This window comes from Podarcis filfolensis, assembly GCF_964270895.1.
Source record: "Podarcis filfolensis genome assembly, chromosome: 2".
Taxonomy (NCBI): Eukaryota; Metazoa; Chordata; class Lepidosauria; order Squamata; family Lacertidae; genus Podarcis; species Podarcis filfolensis.
This window is the reverse complement of record NC_139605.1, coordinates 111,197,386-111,222,543: the sequence shown is the minus strand read 5'-3', so window position 1 is coordinate 111,222,543 and position 25,158 is coordinate 111,197,386. Positions and strand designations below refer to the sequence as shown.

At 48.4% G+C, this 25,158-nt stretch overlaps 1 protein-coding gene across 2 annotated transcripts in view; it reads left to right on the top strand.

Annotated features, from left to right (window-relative positions):
* LOC310755855 (inactive dipeptidyl peptidase 10-like) overlaps positions 1-25,158 on the top strand; it is a 56,806-nt gene that overhangs the window by 27,141 nt on the left and 4,507 nt on the right. For both annotated transcript variants that reach the window (XM_083599223.1, XM_083599222.1), the window contains 13 exons: positions 93-131; positions 2,931-3,038; positions 9,935-10,026; positions 10,132-10,179; positions 13,096-13,214; positions 14,312-14,359; positions 15,439-15,537; positions 15,693-15,759; positions 17,361-17,555; positions 20,685-20,739; positions 21,137-21,236; positions 21,912-21,970; positions 24,172-24,244. In XM_083599223.1, coding sequence (XP_083455349.1) covers positions 93-131; positions 2,931-3,038; positions 9,935-10,026; positions 10,132-10,179; positions 13,096-13,214; positions 14,312-14,359; positions 15,439-15,537; positions 15,693-15,759; positions 17,361-17,555; positions 20,685-20,739; positions 21,137-21,236; positions 21,912-21,970; positions 24,172-24,244 — 1,102 coding nt within the window. The remainder of the gene's footprint in view (positions 1-92; positions 132-2,930; positions 3,039-9,934; positions 10,027-10,131; positions 10,180-13,095; positions 13,215-14,311; positions 14,360-15,438; positions 15,538-15,692; positions 15,760-17,360; positions 17,556-20,684; positions 20,740-21,136; positions 21,237-21,911; positions 21,971-24,171; positions 24,245-25,158) is intronic.

Sequence of the window (25,158 nt, the reverse complement as noted above, 5' to 3'; positions counted from 1 at the left end):
TTGTGGTTGGGGGTGTAGTATGAGGTACCAGGGTGACGTTTTGTCCTATTTTCTACCAAACGCTTTGCTAACCACGTTTTGCATCCTCTTAGAGATACAAAGTGACTTCAGATTTCTGGGTGGACATGCAGGTAAGAGGCTTGAGATCATTTTGCTCCTATATTATTCCTTATGCCAGGCCAGCTACATTCCCACATCTCATCAGAAAATTGCTGTTTATCTGTCAATCAACTGACATATATATATTTTTTTCTTCAAAATGTCCATGTCAATCATCATCGCAAACAAAAAATGACCATTCATTTTAGCAAGGGATGTCAGGTAACCTAAAAGACCCAAGTTGTAAATGTTTGCTATCCAGAATAAGCTAGTTCTGCTCCCGGCTGATGGCAGAAAAGCAATAGCAGCTAAAAGGGACGCGGGTGGCGATGTGGGTTAAACCACTGAGCCTAGGACTTGCCGATCAGAAGGTCGGCGGGTCGAATCCCTGCAACGGGGTGAGCTCCTGTTGCTCGGTCCCTGCTCCTGCCAACCTAGCAGTTCGAAAGCACATCAAAGTGCAAGTAGATAAAAAGATTCCACTCCAGCAGGAAGGTACACAGCGCTTCAGTGTGCTGCTCTGGTTCGCTAGAAGCGGCTTAGTCATGCTGGCCACATGAGCTGGAAGCTGTACGCCGGCTCCCTCAGTCGATAATTTTTTAAAAAACAAACAAAGCAAAACAAAAAGCAATAGCAGCTTGGAGAGGCCTTTGTGTGTGGAAGCAAAGCCATTCCCAGCTTCTGATATTCTGGCCAATAAGTGCACAGCCACAGAGATGGTGGACAAGAACTTAAAAATGCCTTCTCCAAATTATTCATCCATTTCATAACATGAAATAATATCACTATTTGTGTTTAGTTTTTCTGCTGGTTGTTTTGACTTTTGACAGTTCCTTCGGTGTGTCCTCGAGGGGTGGGGAACCTGTGCGGTCTTCCAGATGTTGTTGGATTTAATGGTCGGGGTGATGGGAGACAATATCTGGAGGGCCACAGGTCAGCCATCTTTGCCTCAGGCTGCGTCCACTGCAAGTACCAGGAAATCCAGGACCTACTGAATATTCACAGCCTGGCCCATGACCCAAAAACCATGAAACATTTTTTGTTTGGGGGTTGAGGAGTTGAGGAGAAACAGAGGACATAAGGCAACCCGAGTGGACAGGGAGAAAGGGTTGGCTTCGCATGCAGAAGCGCCATGGTTTAATCTTTGGCATATCTGTGGTAGGCCGGATAGAGACTCCTCCCGGAAGTCCTGGAGATCTGCTACCAGTCAGTGTAGACAGTACTAAACCTAGTGGACATCGGGTGGGGCTGTGGTCTAAACCACCGAGCCTCTTGGGCTTGCCAGTCAGAAGGTCGGCGGTTCGAATCCCCGCGACAGGGTGAGCTCCCGTTGCTCTGTCCCAGCTTCTGCCAACCTAGCAGTTTGAAAGCATGCTAGTGCAAGTAGATAAATAGGTACCACTGCAGTGGGAAGATAAACGGCGTTTCCATGCGCTCTGGTCTCCGTTGCGCCAGAAGCGGTTTAGCCATGCTTTCCACATGACTCGGAAAGCTGTCTGCGGACAAACGCCGACTCCCTCGGCCTGAAAGCGAGATGAGCGCCCCAACCCCGTAGTTGCCTTTGACTGGACTTAACCATCCAGGAGCCCTTTACCTTTAGATGGATTAATGGTTAGGCAGCATCCTATGCAATGCAAACCCAGGGTGTTCGGAACCATGTAAAATAAATTAATCAATGTCCAGCCTGGCAGCACACTTGAGCCAGGTTTGGCAGGTGGGTCTAACTGCTGTATCTTCATTTCCCACATGCCCCCAAGCAAGCCTCACTCTGAGGCCCTGTGGGAAATGAACGTGGTGGCAGCTAGACTCGGTTCACCTAGTGCTGCTCAGAGCATAGCTGCCTGTCACTGCGTATAGTTACAGGAGGTCCCGGGTCAAAGGGGAAATACTTGAAGGGAGAACTTCGTATAGAAGGGAACCGGAGGAGCAAGCCAAAGTGGGCCTGGAGGCCGAGGTGTAAGCAGGGCTCACAGTTTAGTACACTTAACTTGTTTCTGTGTGAGTTTACCTGAGGTGCCTAGAGTCTGTTTTTAAGAAGGGCAGCCTCCTGGGCAACAGCATAACCACAACCTGGGTTAATAATAATAATAATAATAATAATAATAATAATAAGCATCGGGCAAAAACGTTCCTCTTTAACAAGACCTTTGGCTGATTGACATCCAAATGCCCCCTTTCCCCTATAATTTTTATTGAAGTTTTTCTGTGATACAAAACAAACAAATAAGCAAGGAAAGGTACATATACCGTCTCCGGTTTCAATTCATAGCCTTTTAAAATGTAACGGGCAGGGGGCATTATTGGGTTGCTTTTCTTTTGTATTTTCTGTTTTTATATTGTGATTTTTATGTTGTAACCGCCCTCAGGTCTGCGGGAATAGGGCAGTATACAAATACAGTGGTACCTCGGGTTACATACGCTTCAGGTTACATACGCTTCAGGTTACAGACTCCACTCACCCAGAAATAGTACCTCAGGTTAAGAACTTTGCTTCAGGATGAGAACAGAAATCATGCTCCGGTGGTGTGGTGTCAGTGGGAGGCCCCATTAGCTAAAGTGGTGCTTCAGGTAGGGAAAGGAGAATGTTAGCCGCTTTGAGACTCCTTCGGGTAGTGATAAAGCGGGATATCAAATCCAAACTCTTCTTCTTCAGGTTAAGAACAGTTTCAGGTTAAGAACGGACCTCCGGAATGAATTAAGTACTTAACCTGAGGTACCACTGTAATAATAATAATAATAATAATAATAATAATAATAATAATAATAATAATATCAAACACTCACCTGCGTATCCAGCAATGCATTCACATCTTCCTTCCTATGTATCCCAGCAAGGAATGCCTATCTTTTCTGAAGACGCCGAGACCCTTTTTCTGCCGGTGCCTGTAAAGCAAGGGCCTCGTGGAGAATTCCACCATGTCACCATGCTTTCCACGCAGGTAAATTTAGCTACCCGATAACCACCTGCTGTATGTGACTGCCAACTTTAAAACCCCCCATTTTCTCCATATGCCTGCAGGCCTCCCATCTCGTGCCGTGTCCCATGAGACATTTGAAAGCAGGGTTGGGCAACTTGTGCCTCTAGGACGGTGTGCTGATTTTGGCTGAATTTCATAAGGCATCTTTCAGGGGTACCTAACTTGGTGACTTCCAGGTGTTGTTGGACTACATCTCCCAGAATCCCTGGCCATAGGCCATGCCAGCTGGGGCTACTGGGAATTGAGAGCCCAACAAAAACATCTCTGGTGGGCACCATGTTGGCTGGTGCCTGGTATTAAAGGCACTGTGATGGGATGTTGAGCTGCTTGTGCGTAAAGTTCCTAATCCCTCAGTGTTTGGCTAAGTCCACAAACCACTGTCTGTAACGGAGCCCCATAAACATGGCTCCGTCAGTCGCTGGCAGAATCCGACAGTGGGCGTTTACGGAATTTCTTCCAGCATAAAAGCTCCTTAACGGAAACACGTCTTCTGGACTCTCTACGCGACAATTTCCGGCGAGGAGTGGGTGTCCCTATAGGAGGTCCTGAAACCTCCTCGCTGTTCTCGCTGGAATTGTCTCTGAGTCCTCCTTCCGACTCACTATCCCTTGGAACTGCCTCTCTCCCCCTGCTGGTTCCCTCATCAGCTGACAAGTCTCTGCCAGCCTCTGTGAGCCTCTTCCTCTCCAGTTCTCCCGATGGCAGTTCCCTGACATCCACTTCCCCTCCAGGGCCCCCTTCACCCCCTCCTTTCCCCTCCTCTGCGGGAGGCGAGGGAGCAAAACCCCTGAAAGAACTTCCCTCATCTTCCGAAGTCTCGAACATTTTCCTCCACCGGTTGCTGTTTCGGGTTTCTAAGTACTCATCCTCATCGGAATCTACTCCTTCTTCCAACTCAGACCCCGTGAATCCTTCCAATTCCTCCTCCTCGTCGGTGGTGCCAAAGTACTCCCTCCGGAACCTCGCTACTGACTGAGGTTTCCTGGGGAACCTTTGATGGAACGCTTCAATCAAGACCTCGTCATTGACTTCCTCTGCCATCACCCAGGTGTTTTCTGACTCCGGTTCCCCTTCCCACGCTACCAAATACTCCACCTGATGACCCTTCCACCTGGAGTCGAGGATTTCCGCCACATGGTTGCTGCTTTCCCTCTCTTCTAAGACTGGTCCCCGTGGGAAAACCCCTTCATTTCCCCCCCTATACGGTGACAGCAATGACCTGTGGAATACTGGGTGCAGTTTCATGTGGTCCGGTAACCGGAGTCTGAAAGCCACTGGGTTAACCTGTTGAATGACCTCAAATGGTCCCAATCTTTTGGGTCTCAATTTCTTACAACCCCCCTTGAACGGCAATCCTTGGGTTGACAGCCACACCTGATCCCCCACCCTTATGGTTTCACCTTCCCTTCTGTTCTTGTCTGCCTGCTTCTTATATTGTTCCTTGGCCCTTTCTAAGTTGAGTTGGAGTTGACGATGGATCGCTTCCATTTCTTCTACAAACTGTTCGGCGGCTGGGACGCTCCATCTCTCCCCTCCTCCCCCTGGAAATGCCCTGGGGTGGCACCCATAATTAGCCAAAAAGGGGCTCATCCCGGTGGACACATTCTCCGCATTATTGTAGGCAAATTCCGCCAGCGCCAACTTTTCCACCCAATCGTTCTCTCTGTCATTGACATAACACCTCAGGTATTGTTGGAGGATACCGTTTGCTCTTTCCGCCTGCCCGTTGGTTTCTGGGTGCCGGGCAGTCGAAAAATTAACCTCCACGTGCAGTAAGCTCATGAGCTTCCTCCAGAACCTGGACGTGAATTGTTTGCCCCGGTCTGAGATCAACCTCAAGGGGGCGCCATGCAGTCTAAAAATATGTTCTACAAACAATTTAGCTGTCTCTTCCGCTGTGACTGCATGTGAGCACGCTACAAAGTGGCCCATCTTAGTTAACAGGTCTACTACGACCAGTATGGCGGTTTTCCCCTTGGATTTCGGCAGATCAGTCATAAAATCTATCGATACCGCCTCCCATGGCCTTTCTGGTGTGGGCAACGGTTCTAATAACCCCGCCGGCGCCCGCCTTTCTCCCTTGGCTCGCTGGCATTGGTCACACCCTCTTACATACTCCCTTACATCTTCCCTCACCCTGGGCCACCAAAATTCCCTAGTAACCAACCACATGGTTTTGTGTTGCCCAAAATGCCCTGCTGTGGGGTTGTCGTGCAGCTGTTTGAGTACTCTCCCTCTCAATTCCCCTTCGGGTATATATAGTGCCCCTTTGTAATACAATGCCCCGTTTCTTTCTTCAAAACCTCCGGAGTTTTCTCCCTCCCTCCTTAGACCTCGGAGCTTATTCTGGGCGTATTCATCATTCTGCGTCTCCTCTACCAGTTCCCTTTGCCCCACCAACGCCGCCCCACACACCCAGCGGTCCTCTGGGATGATATGTCTCTCTTCGGGTGCTCCCTCCCCCTCCAAATACTCTGGTTTGCGTGAGAGAGCGTCCGCCCTGATGTTTTCTGGGCCTGGCACATAGCAAATTTCAAAATAAAATTTGGAGAACTCCTGTGCCCATCTCACTTGCCGTTGGTTGAGCACTCGTGCCGTTCTCCAGTACTCTAAATTCTTGTGGTCTGTGCATACTTGCACCTTGTGTTGTGCACCAATTAGTAAGTGTCTCCATTTCCGGAACGCTTCGTGAATGGCGAGTAGTTCTCGGTCATATACCGTGTAGTTCCTCTCGGATTTGTTCAACTTCCGCGAGAAGAAGGCACACGGTCTCCACTCCGACTTATCCTTCCCCGGCTGAAGAAGCACCGCCCCCACCGCCCGGTCTGATGCGTCAGTTTCCACTCTCATGGGTTTTTGTAAATCCACATGCAGGAGCTGTTCTTCCGAAGCGAAGGCCTTTTTCAATTCTTCGAATGCTTGCTCCGCTTCCGCCGTCCAAACAAACTTCTTGCTGCTGAGACAGTCTGTGATGGGAGCCGTTAAGTGGGCAAAGTTCTTGATGAACTTCCGATAAAAGTTCCCAAACCCTAAGAATCTTTGCACATCCTTTTTCGTTTTCGGTGTCTTCCATTCCAGTACCGCTTGGACCTTGCCTGGATCCATGGCTAATCCCTTGTCTGACAAGCGGTACCCCAGGAATTCCACCTCCTTGGTGTGAAACTGACACTTCTCTAATTTCACCCACAGTTGGTTTGCTTGCAGTCGGCTCAACACTTCTCTGACGTCCTTTACATGCTGCTCCTCATTCTCTGAATAGACTAATACGTCATCTAGGAAGGCCACACAATTCTTGTAGAGCAGAGGTCCCAGGACGTGGTTCATGAACGATTGAAAACATGCTGAGCCTGCTTGTAATCCAAAAGGCATAACGACATATTTGAAAGCCCCTAGAGGGGTGAACATTGTTGTCTTCCATTCATCCCCCTCCCTTATCCGTATCAGGTTGTATGCCCCCCTCAGGTCCAGTTTAGTAAAAATCTTTCCCTTCCTCACCCTGGTCAAAATGTCATCAATCCTGGGCATAGGGAAAGCCACTGGTTCCGACACGGCATTTAGGGTCCGGTAGTCCACGACCAATCTCGGTTTATCCGTGTTTTTTTTGTCCACAAAAAACACTGGGCTGCCCCCCACCGCTCTGGACTCTCTGATGAAACCTCTCTTCAGGTTTTTGTCAATAAACTCCTTCAACTCCTGCATTTCCCTGTCTGACATGGCATACAGCTTGCCCACAGGGAGCTGGGCTCCAGGGACTAGATTGATCTGGCAGTCAAAGGGTCTATGCGGTGGTAGTTTGTCTGCTTCCCTTTCGCTGAAGACATGGCTCAGGTCAGCGTATTGTTTGGGAACCTTTCTTTTGTCCGTTACTTCTGTTCCTGCTAGAAAGGCTCTTGCCCCTTCTGGAGCCTTGCCCTCTTTGCAATGTTCTAGGCAATGTGCTGACCCAAAGGAGACCACTCTCTGATGCCAACCCACTAGCGGATCATGCAACGCTAGCCAGCTCATCCCCAAAATAATGGGAGCCCCTCCCAAGGTGGCCACATTGAACGCTATTCTTTCGGTGTGCCTGGCTACCCTCATTACCATTGGGACGGTCTGTAAGCTGACTTCTCCTCCCAACAGCTCTCTCCCATCGATCGTGGTCACCTGCAAGGGGTTGCTTAAAGGGATAGTCTGTATCTGGTGTTCTGCTGCAAACTCCTTGCTCATAAAATTACAGGAGCTGCCTGAGTCCAATAGCGCCCTTATCTTTAAGGGATGTCCGTTTGGCAGCTCTAACAACACCTCTATCACTAGGGCTGGTCTCGGAGGTTCAGGCGTGGGCACTTTTACTGCTCCTTCGCCTGACTGCTGTGCCCTGATGGTGGCAGTCAGGCGCTGGCTTTTACTTGGTCCTGCCCTTCCTCCTCCTTCCCCCCAACAGCTCCTGCCATCCCTTGCCATTCCTTTCTTTGTGGACAGACCCTGGCAAAATGACCTGGCTGCTGGCAGAGATAACATTTCTTGGGGCTCTTCCCCTCCTTCTTCCGCCCTTCACTGGGATTTGAAACTGCCCGCGCGCGCGCTGTTCCAACTTCCATCGGCTCTGCGGGCGGGAAAGTTGGCTCCGGAATCTCTGGAATGCGGAAATCCCTCCAACGCTCCCCTTTCCCTTCCCGCTTCTCCAAGGCTCTAGCCTCCTGGCGTGCTCCAATGGTCAGCGCTGATTTGGTCAGCTGGTCCATAGACTCCGCCCTGGGCGCCCGGGAAAGTTCATCTTTCACAGCCGAAGAAAGTCCCTCTTCAAAAAGCATTTGAATGGGTTCCGCTGACAGATCCCACCCCAATTTGTGTATCAGCATAGTAAACTCAGTCCAGTACTCACGGACAGATCGGCTCCCCTGTTTACAAGCCATCAACTGTCTGCGCACCACTCCCTGTTCAATCTCGCTGGAAAACATCAGGTCCATGGCGCGAAAAAACTTCCGTGCGTCTTTCAAGACTTCATCATGCCTTGCCATCAGGGGTCTAACCCAGTCTCTAGCCCCTCCTTCGAGATGGCTAACCACAAACCCCACTCGCGATTCCTCGTCGGGAAAGTCATCAAACTGCAGATTAAGAGCATACTGCATCTCTGTCCTAAAGGCTTGATAGTTCCTGGGATCCCCCCCAAACTTCTGCACCAATCCTGGCATCTTTCTTCCTTGTGGGGGGGCCTTTGCCCTTTCTGCATCCTGAGCCCTCCTCTCATCGAGCCTCGCCGTTTGCAGCGCTAGCTGGACCTCCAACACCCGGTACCTTTCTTCCAGGCTCGGACTGGCTCCAGCTCCTCCTGCAGCTCCGGTTCCGGCTGGGTTGCTCATGATGCTTTCTCTGCACAAGCTGCTTTCAGAGACTGTCGGATTGCTGTGATGGGATGTTGAGCTGCTTGTGCGTAAAGTTCCTAATCCCTCAGTGTTTGGCTAAGTCCACAAACCACTGTCTGTAACGGAGCCCCATAAACATGGCTCCGTCAGTCGCTGGCAGAATCCGACAGTGGTCGTTTACGGAATTTCTTCCAGCATAAAAGCTCCTTAACGGAAACACGTCTTCTGGACTCTCTACGCGACAATTTCCGGCGAGGAGTGGGTGTCCCTATAGGAGGTCCTGAAACCTCCTCGCTGTTCTCGCTGGAATTGTCTCTGAGTCCTCCTTCCGACTCACTATCCCTTGGAACTGCCTCTCTCCCCCTGCTGGTTCCCTCATCAGCTGACAAGTCTCTGCCAGCCTCTGTGAGCCTCTTCCTCTCCAGTTCTCCCGATGGCAGTTCCCTGACAGGCACAGTAGCCCTGTCAAGAAAAGCAAAACTTGGAAACTCTCTGTGGTTCACGGCATGGTAGTAATAGTGAAATATACTCAGAGTCGAGAGTGGATTTCATGCTCTTTATTCAGCTCATAGTGGTGAGAAAGAATGGAAGTTCCCCCAGAATGTCTGCTTTATATACATTATTTACACAATGGGCCCCACGTGGTTGGCTAATTCCGGTTTTCTCCTGTAGGCCAATCAGGTTGCGGGTTCACTTCCACCTGGAGCTGGATTGGGTGGCTCCTGTGGACCAATCAGACTGCTGCATTCTGAATCCTATTGTTCTAGGACCAATCAGACTGCTGCATTCTGAATCCTATTGTTCTAGGACCAATCAGACTGCTGCATTCTGAATCCTATTCAACTCAGTACATAACAAACGGGAAAAGGAGGAACCACAGACTGGGCACTGGGGGAAGAAGGAAGACCAAAGGGAACGGTTAATAAGGAAACTGGAATGGTGTGTGAGAGACAATATGCACAGGAAACTGGAGAAGAAGAGTGTGTCCCTTATTGTGATCCTCAGCTCAGTCTGAAGGAAAATATTCAATATACAGTGGTACCTCGGGTTACATACGCTTCAGGTTACAGACTCCACTAACCCAGAAATAGTACTTCGGGTTAAGAACTTTGCTTCAGGATGAGAACAGAAATTGTGCTCTGGCGGCGCAGCAGCAGCAGGAGGCCCCATTAGCTAAAGTGGTGCTTCAGGTTAAGAACAGTTTCAGGTTAAGAACGGACCTCCGGAACGAATTAAGTACTTAACCTGAGGTACCACTGTACCATGAAACCCCAGCTTCAAGAACAATAATCATTCTCCATCTGGGATTCCTACCCCCACCCCACCCCTTTAACTAGACATGGAATAGCAACTCAATATGCAGAAGTTCAGCAGGTGAATTTCTTGAGTTTGCTTACGTTTTGCATGTCCGTCTGCAGGAACAGAGGGGAATAGTGGCGGGAAGATAGCAACAACACCTGGATTGTGATGACACATGTGAGTCTTCCCCCTTCTTCTTTTTTCTCCTGCCAGCCCAGTCGCAAGGAGAGCAGCGTGCGCCTCCTGACCTCTGGGACCTGGGACGTCACCAGGATCCTGGCCTATGATGAGAACAGCAAACAGCTGTGAGTACCCGGAGGCCATGGTCCTATCCGTGCCCCAGAGCAGCTCCTCCAGACGGAAGTAGGTGGGGAAAACTATGTCTCTGCTGACACTGTCCTTTTCCTTAGATATTTCCTGAGTTCCGAAGACAGGCGCAGCTCCAAACATTTATACAGGTGAGTATTCCGGCTCGTGCCCTACTAATAATGCTTGGGATTTATACAGCGCACAAACAGGACCTTCTGTTCAGGTTTCCAGCTAACCAGCCCTGCCATATTTCAGGAAACTCTTTTCCACCATTGTTCCAGCTTTCTGTGTCTCTCCCCCCCCCCCCACCAGTCAGTATTTTGTGCCCATTAAGTATCCTCAATGCTCACTAAGCTATTTTTTCTTGTAACCCCCCGCAAATATTTAGGATCTGTTTTACCACTGAGTTTCATCATACTTCTTTCTGCAAAGAAGGATGTGACAAATCCCAGTGTCTTGGCCTCAGTAATGGACTGGATGAGAGCCAACAAACTGAAACTCAGTGCAGATAAGAATGAGGCACTGTTAGTGGGTGGTTCCCTAGACCAGACGGGTGGGAGGCTGCCTGCTCTTGATGGGGTTAAACTTCCACCGAAGGAGCAGGTTCGTAGCTTGGGGGTCCTCCTGGATCCTTTGCTGTCGCTCGAGGCTCAGGTGGCCTCAATGGCCTGGAGTGCCTTCCATCAGCTTCGGCTGGCGGCCCAGCTATGTCCCTAACTAGACAGGGATAGCCTAACTACCGTTGTCTATGCTCTCGTAACTTCAAGTCTAAATTACTGCAATGCGTTATACGCAGGGCTGTCTCTGAAGACGGTTCGGAAACTTCAGCTAGTGCAGAATTCAGCAGCCAGCTTGCTCACTGGATCAAGACAGTTTGAGCATATTACACCGATCCTGGTCCGAATGCACTGGCTACCAATTAGTTTCCGGGCCCAATAGGTTTGGACCTATAAAACCTTAAAAGACTCAGGACAGCAATACTTCAAGGACCACGTCTTTCCACATGAACCTCCCCAGACACTGAGATCATCTTCTGAGGCCCTTCTTTGTGTGCCTCCTCCTTGAGAGGTCCGGAGGGTGGCAACACGAGAACAGGGCCTTCTCTGCAGTGGCTCCCCGTCTGCGGAATGCTCTCCCCTGGGAAGTTCGCCTGGCGCCTTTATTATACACCTTTAGGCGTTCCTTTTTAACTAGGCCTTGGGTTGATCTGATTTACATCCTATGCCCTTTTAAAATGTGTTTTTTTTGGGGGGGGCTATTGGGTTGTTCAGGACACGGGTGACGCTGTGGGTTAAACTGTACTTCTCCGTGGCCCCATCAAGGAACAGAAGTATCCCTTCCACACTAGAGGTATATAAGGGTCTGAATCTGGTCTAGAGCCTTGCTTCAAAAGACTGCTCCTAATTTTTATGAGCCAGGCGAAGAGTAAATTATTATTATTATTATTATTATTATTATTATTATTATTATTATTATATTTATTGAATTTATTACCTGGGGGTCTCAGGGCAGTTTGCAAAATAAAATCACGATATAAAACCACAAAATAACTAATAAAACCAAAAGCAACCCAATAGCCCCACCCTCCCTCAGATAAAAACACATTTTAAATGGGCATAGGATGTAAATTAGATCAACCAAATGCCTGTGTGAAATTGCTGTCACCTAGTGGCATTCAGGTGGAATTACATCCCGAATCCCAAATCTCACCCATCCTCCCTAGTCAGACTATTCAGGGCAAATGAAATATTCAGACCGAAATAGAAAAATTCCACTGAGTTGAAAATTTAAAAAAAGCGTTTTTCATGTGTTAAGGTGCTGCTCCTCTGTCAATTTCAATTAATGCATCTATAGCAGCATTTTCCATACCTGGGTCTCCAGCTGGTTTTGGACTACAATTCCCATCATCCTTGACCACTGGTCCTGCTAGTTAGCGATGATGGGAGTTGTAGTCCTAAAGCAGCTGGAGACCCAAGTTGGGGAAATCCTGATCTATAGGATGGGGGTGTAGCAGGTTCCATCTCTGCCATTAAGTGCATTTTTTTTTTAATATATGTGGTAATATACCATTGCTTATATTGCATGGCACTTTTTCATATCTGTAGGTAACTATCCATTCAGTCCCAGTGATGTTTGTAACCAGGCTGGCTGCAGCTGTCATCCAAAAATCCCATGGAGGGCATCCGATTGGGGAAGGTTGGGTTATATAGGCTTAGCTGGAATAAGGCATGGGAACAGAGGCTTGAACCAAGGGCTTCATGGAAAAGGTAGGATCCAAGGAACAAATTATTTGAATGTCATAAGAGAGGTGGCATCATGCAGGTGTCCAACATCATTTGGACCGGATTCTCTTTCCTTAATTATTATTATTTAAATAATTTTGTCATTTACAACAAAAGCAGAACAACAATGGGAGAATCAAAAGAGGATTATTAGGATATCACAATTATTAGAGTCCAGTATATCCATGTATATGGGACGCGGGTGGCGCTGTGGGTTAAACCACAGAGCCTAGGACTTGCCGATCAGAAGGTCGGCGGTTCGAATCCCCACGACGGGGTGAGCTCCCGTTGCTCAGTCCCTGCTCCTGCCAACCTAGCAGTTCAAAAGCACGTCAAAGTGCAAATAGATAAAGAAGTACCGCTCCGGCGGGAAGGTAAACGGCGTTTCCATGCGCTGCTCTGGTTCGCCAGAAGCGGCTTAGTCATGCTGGCCACATGACCCGGAAGCTGTACGCTGGTTCCCTCGGCCAATAAAGTGAGATGAGCGCCACAACCCCAGAGTCGGGCACGATTGGACCTAATGGTCAGGGGTCCCTTTACCTTTACCTTATATCCATATATAGCTCACTGTTCCAGTTCAGGTTTTCATATGCTTCTGTGCGTTGTATCCTTTGAACTTGATTTTCCAACATCCAACTCTAGTTTTCAATACTGCAGCGCTTCGGCTCACTATGGGTAATGAGGGCATCACTGGGGCTGAGAGGAAGCCATGGCACCCTCTCTGTCTTGGGGGTGAAAGGGAAAGGCTTCTCAATATGTCCTTCTCCTCCTCTTCCTGGGCAGCGTTGAACTTGACAGCTCCTTCAACCGCACCTGTGTGACCTGCGGCCTGCAGCCCGGTTGCTCCTTTGTAGATGTCCGTTTCAGCCCCAGGATGGGGCATTTTATATTGTTCTGCAAAGGTGGGTTTCGGCAAGGGAAGACAGGTGCAAGACTAACTTGTGGATTTACCCAAATACATATATTTATATCTGCTTTTATTATGACACTTGGGCCTGTCTGATGGAAGGATCAAAATTGTTAAGGTACCTTCCACAATGGATAGAAAGCTGAAATGTTGATGCACGCACACTCTGACTGCTTGTAAAGCATAGCTGTCAAGCGTCCCTTATTTGGCGGGAAAGTCCCTTATCCCAGCGCCGTGTCCCACTGCTGTCCCTTATTGATGATGTCCCTTAAATTTCCCGGGTTTCAAAGGAAGCAGCTCCTCTCCCTCCTTCCCTGCCGGCCAGGGAGGAGGGAGGCTCCAACTGTGTTGCTTGGCTGCGTTGCTCACCCAATAAGGAGTCTAAGAACGACTGGGGGGTGGAGCTTGCATGCCTTGTGCCGATCAAATCGGCCGCGTTGCCTGGGAACTCGCCTTTGCTCAGCGCTTCCCAGCGGAGAGGTGACGGTGGTTTTCCTTGCTGCATCCCCTTTGCCGGGTTGCTGCACTGTGGGAACCACCGCTTGAGGCTTTGTTTGGCTGCTGGCTGGGCTTTCTGCCTTTGGCTCGGAGGGGCTCAGATGTCGAACATACCTGTGCTCTGAAAATCCCTTATTTTGGCCGCTGATCCCTTATTTTCGAGGCTGCTGGTCCCTTATTTTCAAATCTGTAAGTTGACAGCTATGTTGTAAAGTCCAAAAAAATTGCAGACAAATAGGAATGCCCTCTTTACTTACTTAAGCAGTCTTCAGATTTGGGGAGGATGGAATTTTCAGTAGGGCACACAAACTGTGTGCGTGCATTTAGATACACACACATATATACACATTTTATGTAGAGTCAGATGCTACTCAGGTCTGGCTATGAAGATGTTGCCAATTCTATGAGCAAAAAGAAAGGGGAAAATGATAGATCCCTTTTTCAAGGGGTTCAAAGTCCAATGAAGGAAAGAAAGAGACAGATGGTCTCAAAGCAACACAGCTGCATGTAACAGTGTCCAGTTCTTATCTTGTGAATTGCCCAACGTGGCCTATGGTTTGTTTACCACTGACCTGAGTTTTCCCCACCCCATAGGGCCAGGAGTCCCTCAAGTCTCTGTTCACCGCACAGCTAACCCCCGTGGTGAGTATCAGATTTGAAAGGGGAAAGTTTGCTTTAAAAACAAACAAACAAACAAACAAACAAACAAACAAACAGTGTTAGTCTGATGGGTGGTGGAAAATATGATCTAGATACTTTCTGAGACACAGTATATTTGTGTTGTGGTTCTGATTTGGTAACTGAGAGTGTGCATTGGTTTGGCAAATCCGAACCCATCCATCTTCATGTATCCAGTGCTTTTCTTTGCACTGATCTCTCAACAGATCACAGGAGCTGGTGTTTGGGGAGACAGTGTGGGCAATGTTCTCTTTCTGTGTGTCTGGGGCCTTGCTTTGAGCTGATCGTGGCTGATTTTTCTGTGTCCAAAGGGAAGTTGTCCACATGCTTTTCTGCCCCAACCTAAAAAAGAGTTCAGGTGTTATTTGAAAACATATATGCTACATTGTTCACCTTGGACTCAATAATGGTTGTAGTTTACTTCCCTCGTGAGTTACATAACAAGGAGGAAACATGCCTATTAACTGCAGTTAAGTCCTATCCCCTTGAATTCAAGATCAGGTTTTTAAAAGCAGCCTTGCCCCTCGTTATCGCAACATCCTGCGGGAATGAGTTCCAGAGATCTGCTATATTTGTGGGGGAACTACTATTTCTAAAAGAGACGTGGGTGGCGCTGTGGGTTAAACCACAGAGCCTAGGACTTGCCGATTGGAAGGTTGGCAGTTCGAACCCCCGTGACGGGGTGAGCTCCTGTTGCTCGGTCCCTGCTCCTGCCAACCTAGCAGTTCGAAAGCATGCCAGTGCAAGTAGATAAATAGGTACCACTATGGCGGGAAGGTAAACGGCGTTTCCGTGAGCTGCTCTGGTTCACCAGAAGCAGCTTAGTCATGCCGGCCACATGACCCGGAAGCTGCACACCGGCTCCCTCGGCCAATAAAGCGAGATGAGCGCCGCAACCCCAGAGTCGGTCACGACTGGACCTAATGGTCAGGGGGTCCCTTTACCTTTACTATTTCTAAAAGACTGGCATCCACAACTGACGTGTAGGGAGTTGCCCAAGTGCTACTAACAGTGTTGGTATCTGTCTCATTCCTGGCTCCCAGACTTCCTTCTCCTGGAAGAGAACCGCCTTTTGCAAGATGCCCTTATGCATAAAGAGATGCCGTTGGTGGAATTCAGGTTGTTTCGACTTGCTAGCTACGGTGAGGATACAAAGGTTGTCCCTCTACTTTCCAAGCCCCTCACAGGAAGTTCATTGCATGGCTGTGATCATAAGAAGCATGCTACTGGATCGAGACCAAAGGCCTCTCCTCCTATATTCAGTCACATTTTTTTTCTTGTTTCCCTTACAACTCAGACCTGTCTGTGCGTGTGACCCTGCCGCCACCACACCAGTGTGCCTTCTGTCCATTGCTACTGCTGCTGTGAGTAGTGGGGAGGAGGGAGAAATAAGATTCAGATTGCATTTAAAGGCAAAGTTATCCAATCTGTACATTCCGAAACTAAACCAAAAATAACCCCCCTCTCTGGATTTCGCACTTAGTCTGTTTTGGCACTGTAGCTGTCCAACCGATCAGTGCTTATAAAAATGCATACATTAGGAGAAAGCATGCACAAAGATTTACCGTATTTTTTGTGCCATAGGGCGCACCGGACCATAGGGCGCACCTAGTTTTTAGGGGGGGGGAATTAAGGGGGAAAAGTATTCCCCCCCCCAGCCCCAAAGAGCAAAGAAGCCAAGACAGCCAGCAAGATCCATCCTCTTTAGCCACCCACAACCTCTCCAGCCGGGAGAGGCTGCGCACGGCTTTGGCAGAAGCCAAGACAGTGAGCGGGATGGATCCTGCTCGCTCTCTTGGCTTCATTTTTAGCCGCGGGCCTGGGGCAGGGGAAGCCCGAGCTTCCCCCGACCCCAGCCCCCAGAACAGGCTGCTATCCGCAAGCCTTTGGAGCCCGGCGGGAACTCCTCCCGCACTCTGAAGGCTTGCGGATAGCTTCCTGAAGGCTGGAGAGCAAGAGGGGTAGGTGCACACCGACCCCTCTCGCTCTCCAGGCTTCAGGGAAAGCCTGCATTCGCTCCATAGCATGCACACACATTTCCCCTTCATTTTTGGAGGGGAAAAAGTGCGTCCTATAGAGCGAAAAATACGGTAAATCATGGGTAGGCAAACTAAGGCCCGGGGGCCAGATCCGGCCCAGTCGCCTTCTAAATCCACCCCGTGGACAGTCCGGGAATCAGTGTGTTTTTACATGAGTAGAATGTGTGCTTTTATTTAAAAAGCATCCCTGGGTTATTTGTGGGGCATAGGAATTCGTTCATTCCCCCCCAAAAAAAATAAATTGTCCGGCCCCCCACAAGGTCTGAGGGACAGTGGACTGGCCCCCTGCTGAAAAAGTTTGTGACCCCTGATTTAAATGTTAGTGGGAATGACATGCAAAAAAATGCCTTCTTGCAGAAGTGTGTCCATTAAGCAAAACTGCATACAGAAATGTGTTTGTTGGATTTGGGGGGTGGGGTTAAACTAAGAACCTGAATAATTTTCGGGCGGTTTCCAAAAGAGAAAATCCATAAACTGCTGCAGGAATGCGAAGAGCCAGATTTGAGACTGGAGAAATCGGAAACAGAGAGAACTCTAACTGACTGCTCCTTCCATCCCTAGCTGTGAGTGGCATCCCAGCTTAAGCCTTGCCTCCATGCCATTTCGTCCTCACAGCTGTGAATTCATTAATGAATCAGCAGGGAGAGGAACAAGCTAGAAGATGTCCAGTACAGATAGGGAGAGAAAGTGGACTAGGAGGGAGGGGGGAACCTTCATTTTGACAGGGAATTATGGCAGAGGTACCGGCACCTTTCCCCCCTGCTATCCCTGTGGAAATTTGTAAAAAAATTAAAATTAAAGAAAAAGAGCTCCGTCCCAGAGCTGTTGGTTTGGGTTCCACTTTAGGTGCAAACATATCCTAGGCCACTAGCTGGTAGGTGTAACATTAATCCATGTTCTAACCTCTGATTGCCTTTTCCCCCCAGCCCAGAATCCCCAGGAGGCCAGCTGGCCACTGAGGAATTCCACCTTGATTGGGACACCGTCCTGTCTAGCTCTTTGGGTGCTGTGGTGGTCCAATTCGATGCTCGGGGATCTAGAAACCAAGGACTCAAGCTGCTGCATGAGGTCAGCCGCCAGCTGGGCTCCTTGGATGTCAAGGACCATGTAGCTCTCATGCGGTAAGGACGCCTGAGCCTCACATTTTAATACTGTTGCTTAACACAGGACCGGCCCTGCTATTAGGTAGAGTGAGGAAGCTGGTTTTGGGCGTAGTCTGAAAGGGACGGCAAATCTTTTGCTAGTCAATTTATCGTTGTTCTATTTTTGCCAGCAGGGAGAGAGGCAGTTGTGGGCTTTTCTGTCTCAGGTGCCAAGTCACTTAGCTAGTCTTGGGGACAATGAACCTAGGGTTGGAAAGGAGACAGAAGCTCTGCCTCAAGCAGCAAAATGTCTTGGGTCTACAGTAGGGTTCACTGAGGTTTGGGGGCCAGTCGGCACATTTGGAATTTTGAGAGTGTGCCATGGGTGCCAGTCACAAAATGGGGGGCGGGTGTAGCGTAAAACAAAATGGCTGCCACATCTAAAAGAGCAGAAGAAGGCAGGACCACAAAACCGTACGGGAATGCCCCAAATCAGCCCCCTTCAGTGGGGAACGTGCACCTCCATCAGCCATCACTGTGCGCTCTCACAGAGAGAAGATCTTTACGTCCTTCTCCTGCTCAGAACGGGAGAGAGGGTGGGTGTCCTATCTTGGCATCCAGTGAAATGTAGGCATGTTTAGGGGGTGGGGTGGTCTCAGTGTAGGAGAAGCTGAGCTAATTCAACCAGGAATTGAGCAGGAAGAGCAAACCGTCTCTCGTGCATTATGGATTTTTGAGATGTTTCCTGAGATCTTTTGTGGGCTTAATAGGAGGTGCCTGTGGGCACCACGTTAGTGACCCCTATTCCACAGGATAGATTATGGGGTGAGAGCCAGTAATTCCAAACCTATCTCCCGCTCCTGGGTCTGCATACCAGTTGAAAGAAAAAAAACTGATCACTACTTCCATATCAGCCAGTCACGATCATCCCTTGAGACAAGAGGCAGATTCAACTCTTTCTGCTTTTCCTATTTCAAAAGGGATTGCAGCTTTACTTATTTGTCTCCACAGCCTTTCATGCAGCTGGAGATCTTTTTGTGCCAAGCATGGCCTGTATCCTAAATTGCAGGGCAATGCTATGTATATACAGTGGGACCTCGGTTTTTGAACATACTGTAATCCGTTCCTTAAGACCGTTCGGCTTCCGAAACGTTCAAAAACTGAGGCGCTAATTCAATAGAGAAAATTGAAGAAAACTCAGTGGAAGCTATTTGACTTCTGACATTCGTTCAAAAATGGAAGCATTTACTTCTAGGTTTTCGGTGTTTGAAAACCAAAACGTTAAACTTCCAAGACGTTTGAAAACCAAGGTACAACTGCATATATATACTCAGAAGTAAGCCCTGTGAAGATGGGACGCCCTTTTGACACCCTTGTGAAATTGGCGCTGTGGGTTAAACCACAGAGCCTAGGACTTGCCGATCAGAAGGTCGGTGGTTTGAATCCCCGCGACGGGGTGAGCTCCCATTGCTCGGTCCCTGCTCCTGCCAACCTAGCAGTTCAAAAGCACGTCAAAGTGCAAGTAGATAAATAGATACCGCTCCAGCGGGAAGGTAAACGGCGTTTCCATGCGCTGCTCTGGTTCGTCAGAAGCGGCTTAGTCATGCTGGCCACATGACCCGGAAGCTGTACGCCGGCTCCCTCGGCCAATAAAGCAAGATGAGCGCCACAACCCCAGAGTCAGTCACGACTGGACCTAATGGTCAGGGGTCCCTTTACCTAAGCCCTGTGAAGTTCAGTAGGACTCACTCTTCAGTAACTGGATTTCGGTTTGCAGTCTGCACAACATTTCCCCCATCGCATTTTTAAGACTATTACACTCTGCAGACTAGGGCTTTCCCCCTCAGTCTTGCCCAGCAGCATAATTTCCCCCTCTTCACCTCTCCACATTTTTTGTATTTGACATCCAACCTGATTAAGAATTTCAATGAGCTTAAAAGGCTTACTCACTTTTTTGCAACTGCTTAGTTGGGGCTTAGCAAAGCAATGTCCCTATTGTTCCCTTTGCACGATGGAAGTAAGGAATTCGTTATTTTTCCCCCCTTTGCTGATGCTCCGAGTCCCTGACCCTCCTGCCTATCTGATACTACAAGGGACCAATAACAGAGACCAGATAAGATGGGGAAGCATTCATGTGCACACCCACCCACATCAACACATTGATTTGCTGCAGTTCTGCAGCAAGAGATTTAACATGAAAGAAGGAGCTAAAGGCATGGGGCTGTTTTGGAGTTTTGAACCTTTGGGCGGTGGGTGGAAAAGACTATTTATGTATGCTACTGCTACATCCTGTGTTTCATTAGCCCACAAACGGAAAATGAGTGAGGTCCCAACTAAAGAAGAATGGCAACTTAAACTGATGGAATATGTGCAGATTGCGGACCGAACATATAGAATAAGAGAAGAAGAAGAACATACGTTTGAAGAAGAATGGAAAATGTTTATTGAATATAGTGGGGAAAACTGTGTACACTTGAAAACATTGGCAGCATTAAGATAAATTCAACAGTGTAAACAAGTTTTGATGGATGTACAAATGGAATACTGAATGGTTTAAAAAGGTAAAGGACCCCTGACAGTTAAGTCCAGTCGCAGACGACTCTGGGGTTGCGGCGCTCATCTCGCTTTACAGGCCGAGGGAGCCGGCGTTTGTCCACAGACAGTTTTCCCGGTCATGCAACCAGCATGACTAAGCCGCTTCTGGCAAACCAGAGCAGCGCACGGAAACGCCGTTTACAATCCCACCAGAGTGGTACCTATTTACCTACTTGCACTTTTTGGCGTGCTTTCGATCTGCTAGGTTGGCAGGAGCTGGGACAGAGCAACAGGAGCTCACTCCGTCACGGGGATCCAAACTGCCAACTTTCTGATCGGCAAGCCCAAGAGGCTCAGTGGTTTAGACCACAGCGCCACCCACGTCCCTTTTTACTGAATAGTTTAGTTTATGTAAAATATGCAGGGATTTATGATATGCAAATTGAAGCATGGAAAGAGATGAAGGGAAGCCATTGACATTTTCAGGATGTTTAATGAATATTTTAAGCTGTAATATAGAAAACTTAATAGAAATCACACACACACAAAAAGGAAATGCACAGCCAGGGAGAAGGGCAGTGGGGGCGGCTGGCAGATGATGCACAAACATGTTTTCCGCTCCTTGTGTTGCAGGTGGCTGCTGCAGCTTCCCTACGTGGATCGCAGGCGCACAGCCGTCTATGGGAAGGTAAACCACATGGTCCTCTGCCTCCTGAGAACATGATGCTCCTTTCTGCCTGCACCCTGCGACCGCACAAGTTCATACCTTGTGTCAGGGATGGGGAACTTGTGGCCCTCCTAGATGTTGTTGGATTCCAACACCCATCAGCCCCAGCATGCATGGGCAGCGGTGATGGGTGTTGTAGTCTAGCAACAGTGGAACAGCAAGTTCCCCACTCCTGATTTAAATGATGCGCTGCTGATTGAAATTTCGTTTGCGGTTTTGTTGCTGTTGTTTTCAAGCTGCCATAGTTCTTTTAAAAGTTCAAAGTGTTACACGGCACGCTGCTTTAAAAAAAAATTGAAACATGGAATAAAACGTTTTGAATGAATGAAAAATAAAATGTATGTTTGCTTTTGTCTAGGCCTATGGAGGCTTTTTAGCACTGAAGCTCATGGCAACAGCGGAAGACCTCTTTAAATGCGGAACTGGTGTGGCACCCATTACTAGCTTCCGTTTCCACGGTGAGTAGCGGTAGAGACGGTCTGCTTTTCTTTCCCTTTTTCTTTAAAAAAAAAGGAATCTAAATTTTGCACCACGATATACTCTGTGAAAAGGGATGAATTCTGCTGCATGTATAAATCATTCAGTTTCACTGGAAAAGACAGTGACAGTGAAGCAACAAAACCTTGGACCTGCTATAGCCTCGGCCCAGTTTACCTGGAGGAGTGTCTCCACCCCCATCGTTCAGCCCAGACACTGAGGTCCAGCTCCGAGGGTCTTCTGGCGGTTCCCTCACTGCGAGAGGCGAGGTTAGAGGGAACCAGGCAGAGGGCCTTCTTGGTGGTGGCACCCGTCCTGTGGAACGCCCTCCCATCAGATGTCAAGGAAATAAACAACTATCTGACTTTTCTAAAAGACACCTGAAGGCAGCTCTGTTTAGGAAAGTTTTTAATGCTTGATGTTTTATCGTGCTTTTAATTCTGTTGGGATCAGAGTGGCTGGGGAAATGCAGCCAGATGGGCGGGGTAGAAATAATAATTATTATATTTTTATATTACCGGAGGGAGAGGTGATGACGGACCTCCAGTCAAGTCTCATTGTCCATTTCACTGCTTTGGGGTTCTGCAGCTGTACTGGGGAGGTGTTTATTGGAAGAAGCGCCTCTAAAGATCCCTTAACTCTGTTTCTTGCCACAGCTGCCACCTTCTCCGAACGCTACCTGGGGATGCCAGCCCGGGAGGATGCTGCCTACACGGTATGGAGAAAGGGGCAGGAAAGAGGGCCTCTCTGTTACTTGTGCCTTCCTCCGCCCCCTCCCACCCCTTCTTGGGTATTGAATGGGGTAGAGTCTGGCACAGGGCCGGATTTAGGTTTGATGAGGCCCTAAGCTACTGAAGGTAATGGGGCCCTTTATATGTCCAGCTGTCCTTTGTCAACAACAAAGTTTTTTGTGTTTTTTGTGTTGAATATATCCTATATGGTAATTTATGGACCTAATAGGTATCCAAAGCCATTTGCACACGTTGCCATGCAGCCAGTCCATGCAGAATGTAGGCACCCTATATATAGAAATGAGCAAACCAGTGATATTTTAGGGAGAAGGCTAGCCGGCGGCGCCCATTACTTACATCATAGGAGCCTACACAACACAAAACACCATTGCTGTATGTAGGTTTTATTTTATTTGTTTTTTATCTTATATATTGGAAATGTACATCCAGGGTTTTTTCCCCCTTTAATTTTTTTTGGGGGCCCCAAGACAGTGAGGCCCTAAGCTATAGCTTGTTTAGCTTATATGTAAATCCGGCTCTGGTCTGGCAGGTCTTATTTCTCAAGCATTACTTGACTGCCCCTCTCGCAGAGAAGCCCCCTGAATCTGCAGGCAACACTGGCATGCTCAGGTTGTGTGAATCAAGTCCAACTTTTTCTTTCCCAAGGTGCGTGAGTGTCACTTGCCCTACTGCCTTTTTCAGGTGGAGAGATTTCTCCCACACTCTCACAACTTTATCATACATTTAAATGACTCCATGTCCCCCGAAAGGACGTGGGTGGCGCTGTGGGTTAAACCACAGAGCCTAGGACTTGCTGATCAGAAGGTTGGCAGTTCGAATCCCCGCGACGGGGTGAGCTCCCGTTGCTCGGTCCCTGCTCCTGCCAACCTAGCAGTTTGAAAGCACGTCAAAGTGCAAGTAGATAAATAGGTACTGCTCCGGCGGGAAGGTCAACGGCGTTTCCGTGCGCTGCTCTGGTTCACCAGAAGTGGCTTAGTCACGCTGGCCACATGACCCGGAAGCTATACGCTGGCTCCCCTGGCCAATAAAGCGAGATGAGCGCCGCAACCCCAGAGTCGGCCACGACTGGACCTAATGGTCAGGGGTCCCTTTACCTTTACTATGTCCCCCGAAGACTCTTGGGGACTGTAGTTTACTAAGAGTGCTGTGAATTGTGGCCCTGTTGAGGGGTAGACAACATACCCAGGATCCTTTAGGAGGAAGATTTGCTTTATTTAGCCGTATTAATTTCTGAAAATCCCTACCCCCCCCCCCACTGTCTAGGTCAAAGAGTGCTTGCAGAAGTTTGCAGTAAAACTCGCACACAAAACAAAACAATAAAACACCACTGTGAATGAAAAAAAATTAAGTGACTCCATTGTAAAAGGAAGGCCTAACATATCACCGATGCAGTGTAGGCCCACAGCTGAGCTGGCAAACACAGAATCATGAGCTGTTACATTTTGTTGTTTTTTTTTATGATTTTACAAGCATTTTAACATTTCAAAACTTGACTTCCTTCCCCCTCTTTCTGCAGTTCCTTAAATTTATTTTTAATATTTTATGCATATCCAAATTAACATAATTTGTTCATTTATCCATCTGCTTTAAATATATACTCTTATAAAACTGCGGGTGATTACAATAATCCTGCCAATGTTCTTATCTGTTTACAGTTAGTTTGTAAATATTCCATAAACCATTTCCATTCTTTTATAAAAAGCTTGTGCTCTTGATTTCTTATTTCTCCGGTAAGTTTCGCCATTTCTGCATATTCCATAAGTTTTTGTACCCATTCTTCTTTTGCTGGGACCCCAAAGAAGAGAGAAGGAAAGAAATGGAAAGAAAACGAGCTGTTACATTTTGAACCCGTTTCTCTGGTGCTACCTTCTCAGTGGCTCCCAGCTTCCCCATTCCACCTGCCCCACAAAATCACCAATTATTATTTTTGTCAGCTGTGCATCCATGTGTAATTTGCTGGAACCTACAACACATCTGGGCAGAGGTTTGGCTTCTCGCACTTGCCTCCATTTCCTGCTTACACAAGTGCACTCCTGATTTATAACCTGATTGTACAGGAAAAGCTTTCCCTGTTGCTGCTGCAAAGGAGCAGAGTGGGGAGGGAGACAGATATTTTGGTGCTTCGTTCCTGCCTCTTCCACCCTTTTCCTTTTCCTCCCTCCAGATGGCCTCTGTGTTGGAAGAAGCACCCCACCTCAAGGACAGAAATGTCCTCCTTGCCCATGGAACTGGAGATGGTAAGGTTTGACCTCTCCATTGAGTCTCCACTCGCCCATCCCATCCCCTAACAATGATCTGCAGGTTGACTCCAGGGTTTGGGGGGTGGAGCTGGGAACAATGTACTGGAATGGGCTCCTTCCCAGTTGCCTCCTTATACAGGAAGATAGGAAGGTGCCTTATAATACCTTCTGCACTCTGTCAGTGGATTTCCAGGATTTCAGACAGAGGACTCTCCTACCTGGAGATGCTGGCACTGTGGTCTAAACCACTGAGCCTCTTGAGCTAGCTGATTGGAAGGTCGGCGGTTCGAATCCCCGCAATGGGGTGAGCTCCCGTTGCTCTGTCCCAGCTCCTGCCAACCTAGCAGTTCGAAAGTATGCCAGTGCAAGTAGATAAATAGGTATTGCTGTGGCGGGAAGGTAAATGACGTTTCCGTGCGCTCTGGGTTCCATCACGGTGTTCCATTGCACCAGAAGTGTTTAGTCATGCTGGCCACATGAACCGGAAAGTTGTCTGTGGACAAATGCCAGCTCCCTCGGCCTGAAAGCGAGATGAGCGCAGCAACCCCATAGTTACCTTTGACTGGACTTAACCATCCAGGGGACCTTTACCTTTACCTTCTGTGTTCAAAGCAGATGTTCTACCACCTTTCCCATCTTTCCCCCTTGGGAGCAATGCCCTTAGTGGGTTCCCTCCCTGAGTTGGCTTACCTCTTCACTGTTCTTTTCTGCCCATTTGTCTATGTCCTCTTCCTTTGGGTCCAGTCTTTGCATCTGCCCACAGGGAAAGAGCACGGGCAGTAGAAGCCATTGTTCTTTCCCCTTGTTCCTGCCGCTGGAGTGGGGAGGTGAAGGAGAAGCAGCAGGAGGGATTCCCCACACAATGCACTGAGGACTACAGTGGTACCTCGGGTTAAGAACTTAATTAATTC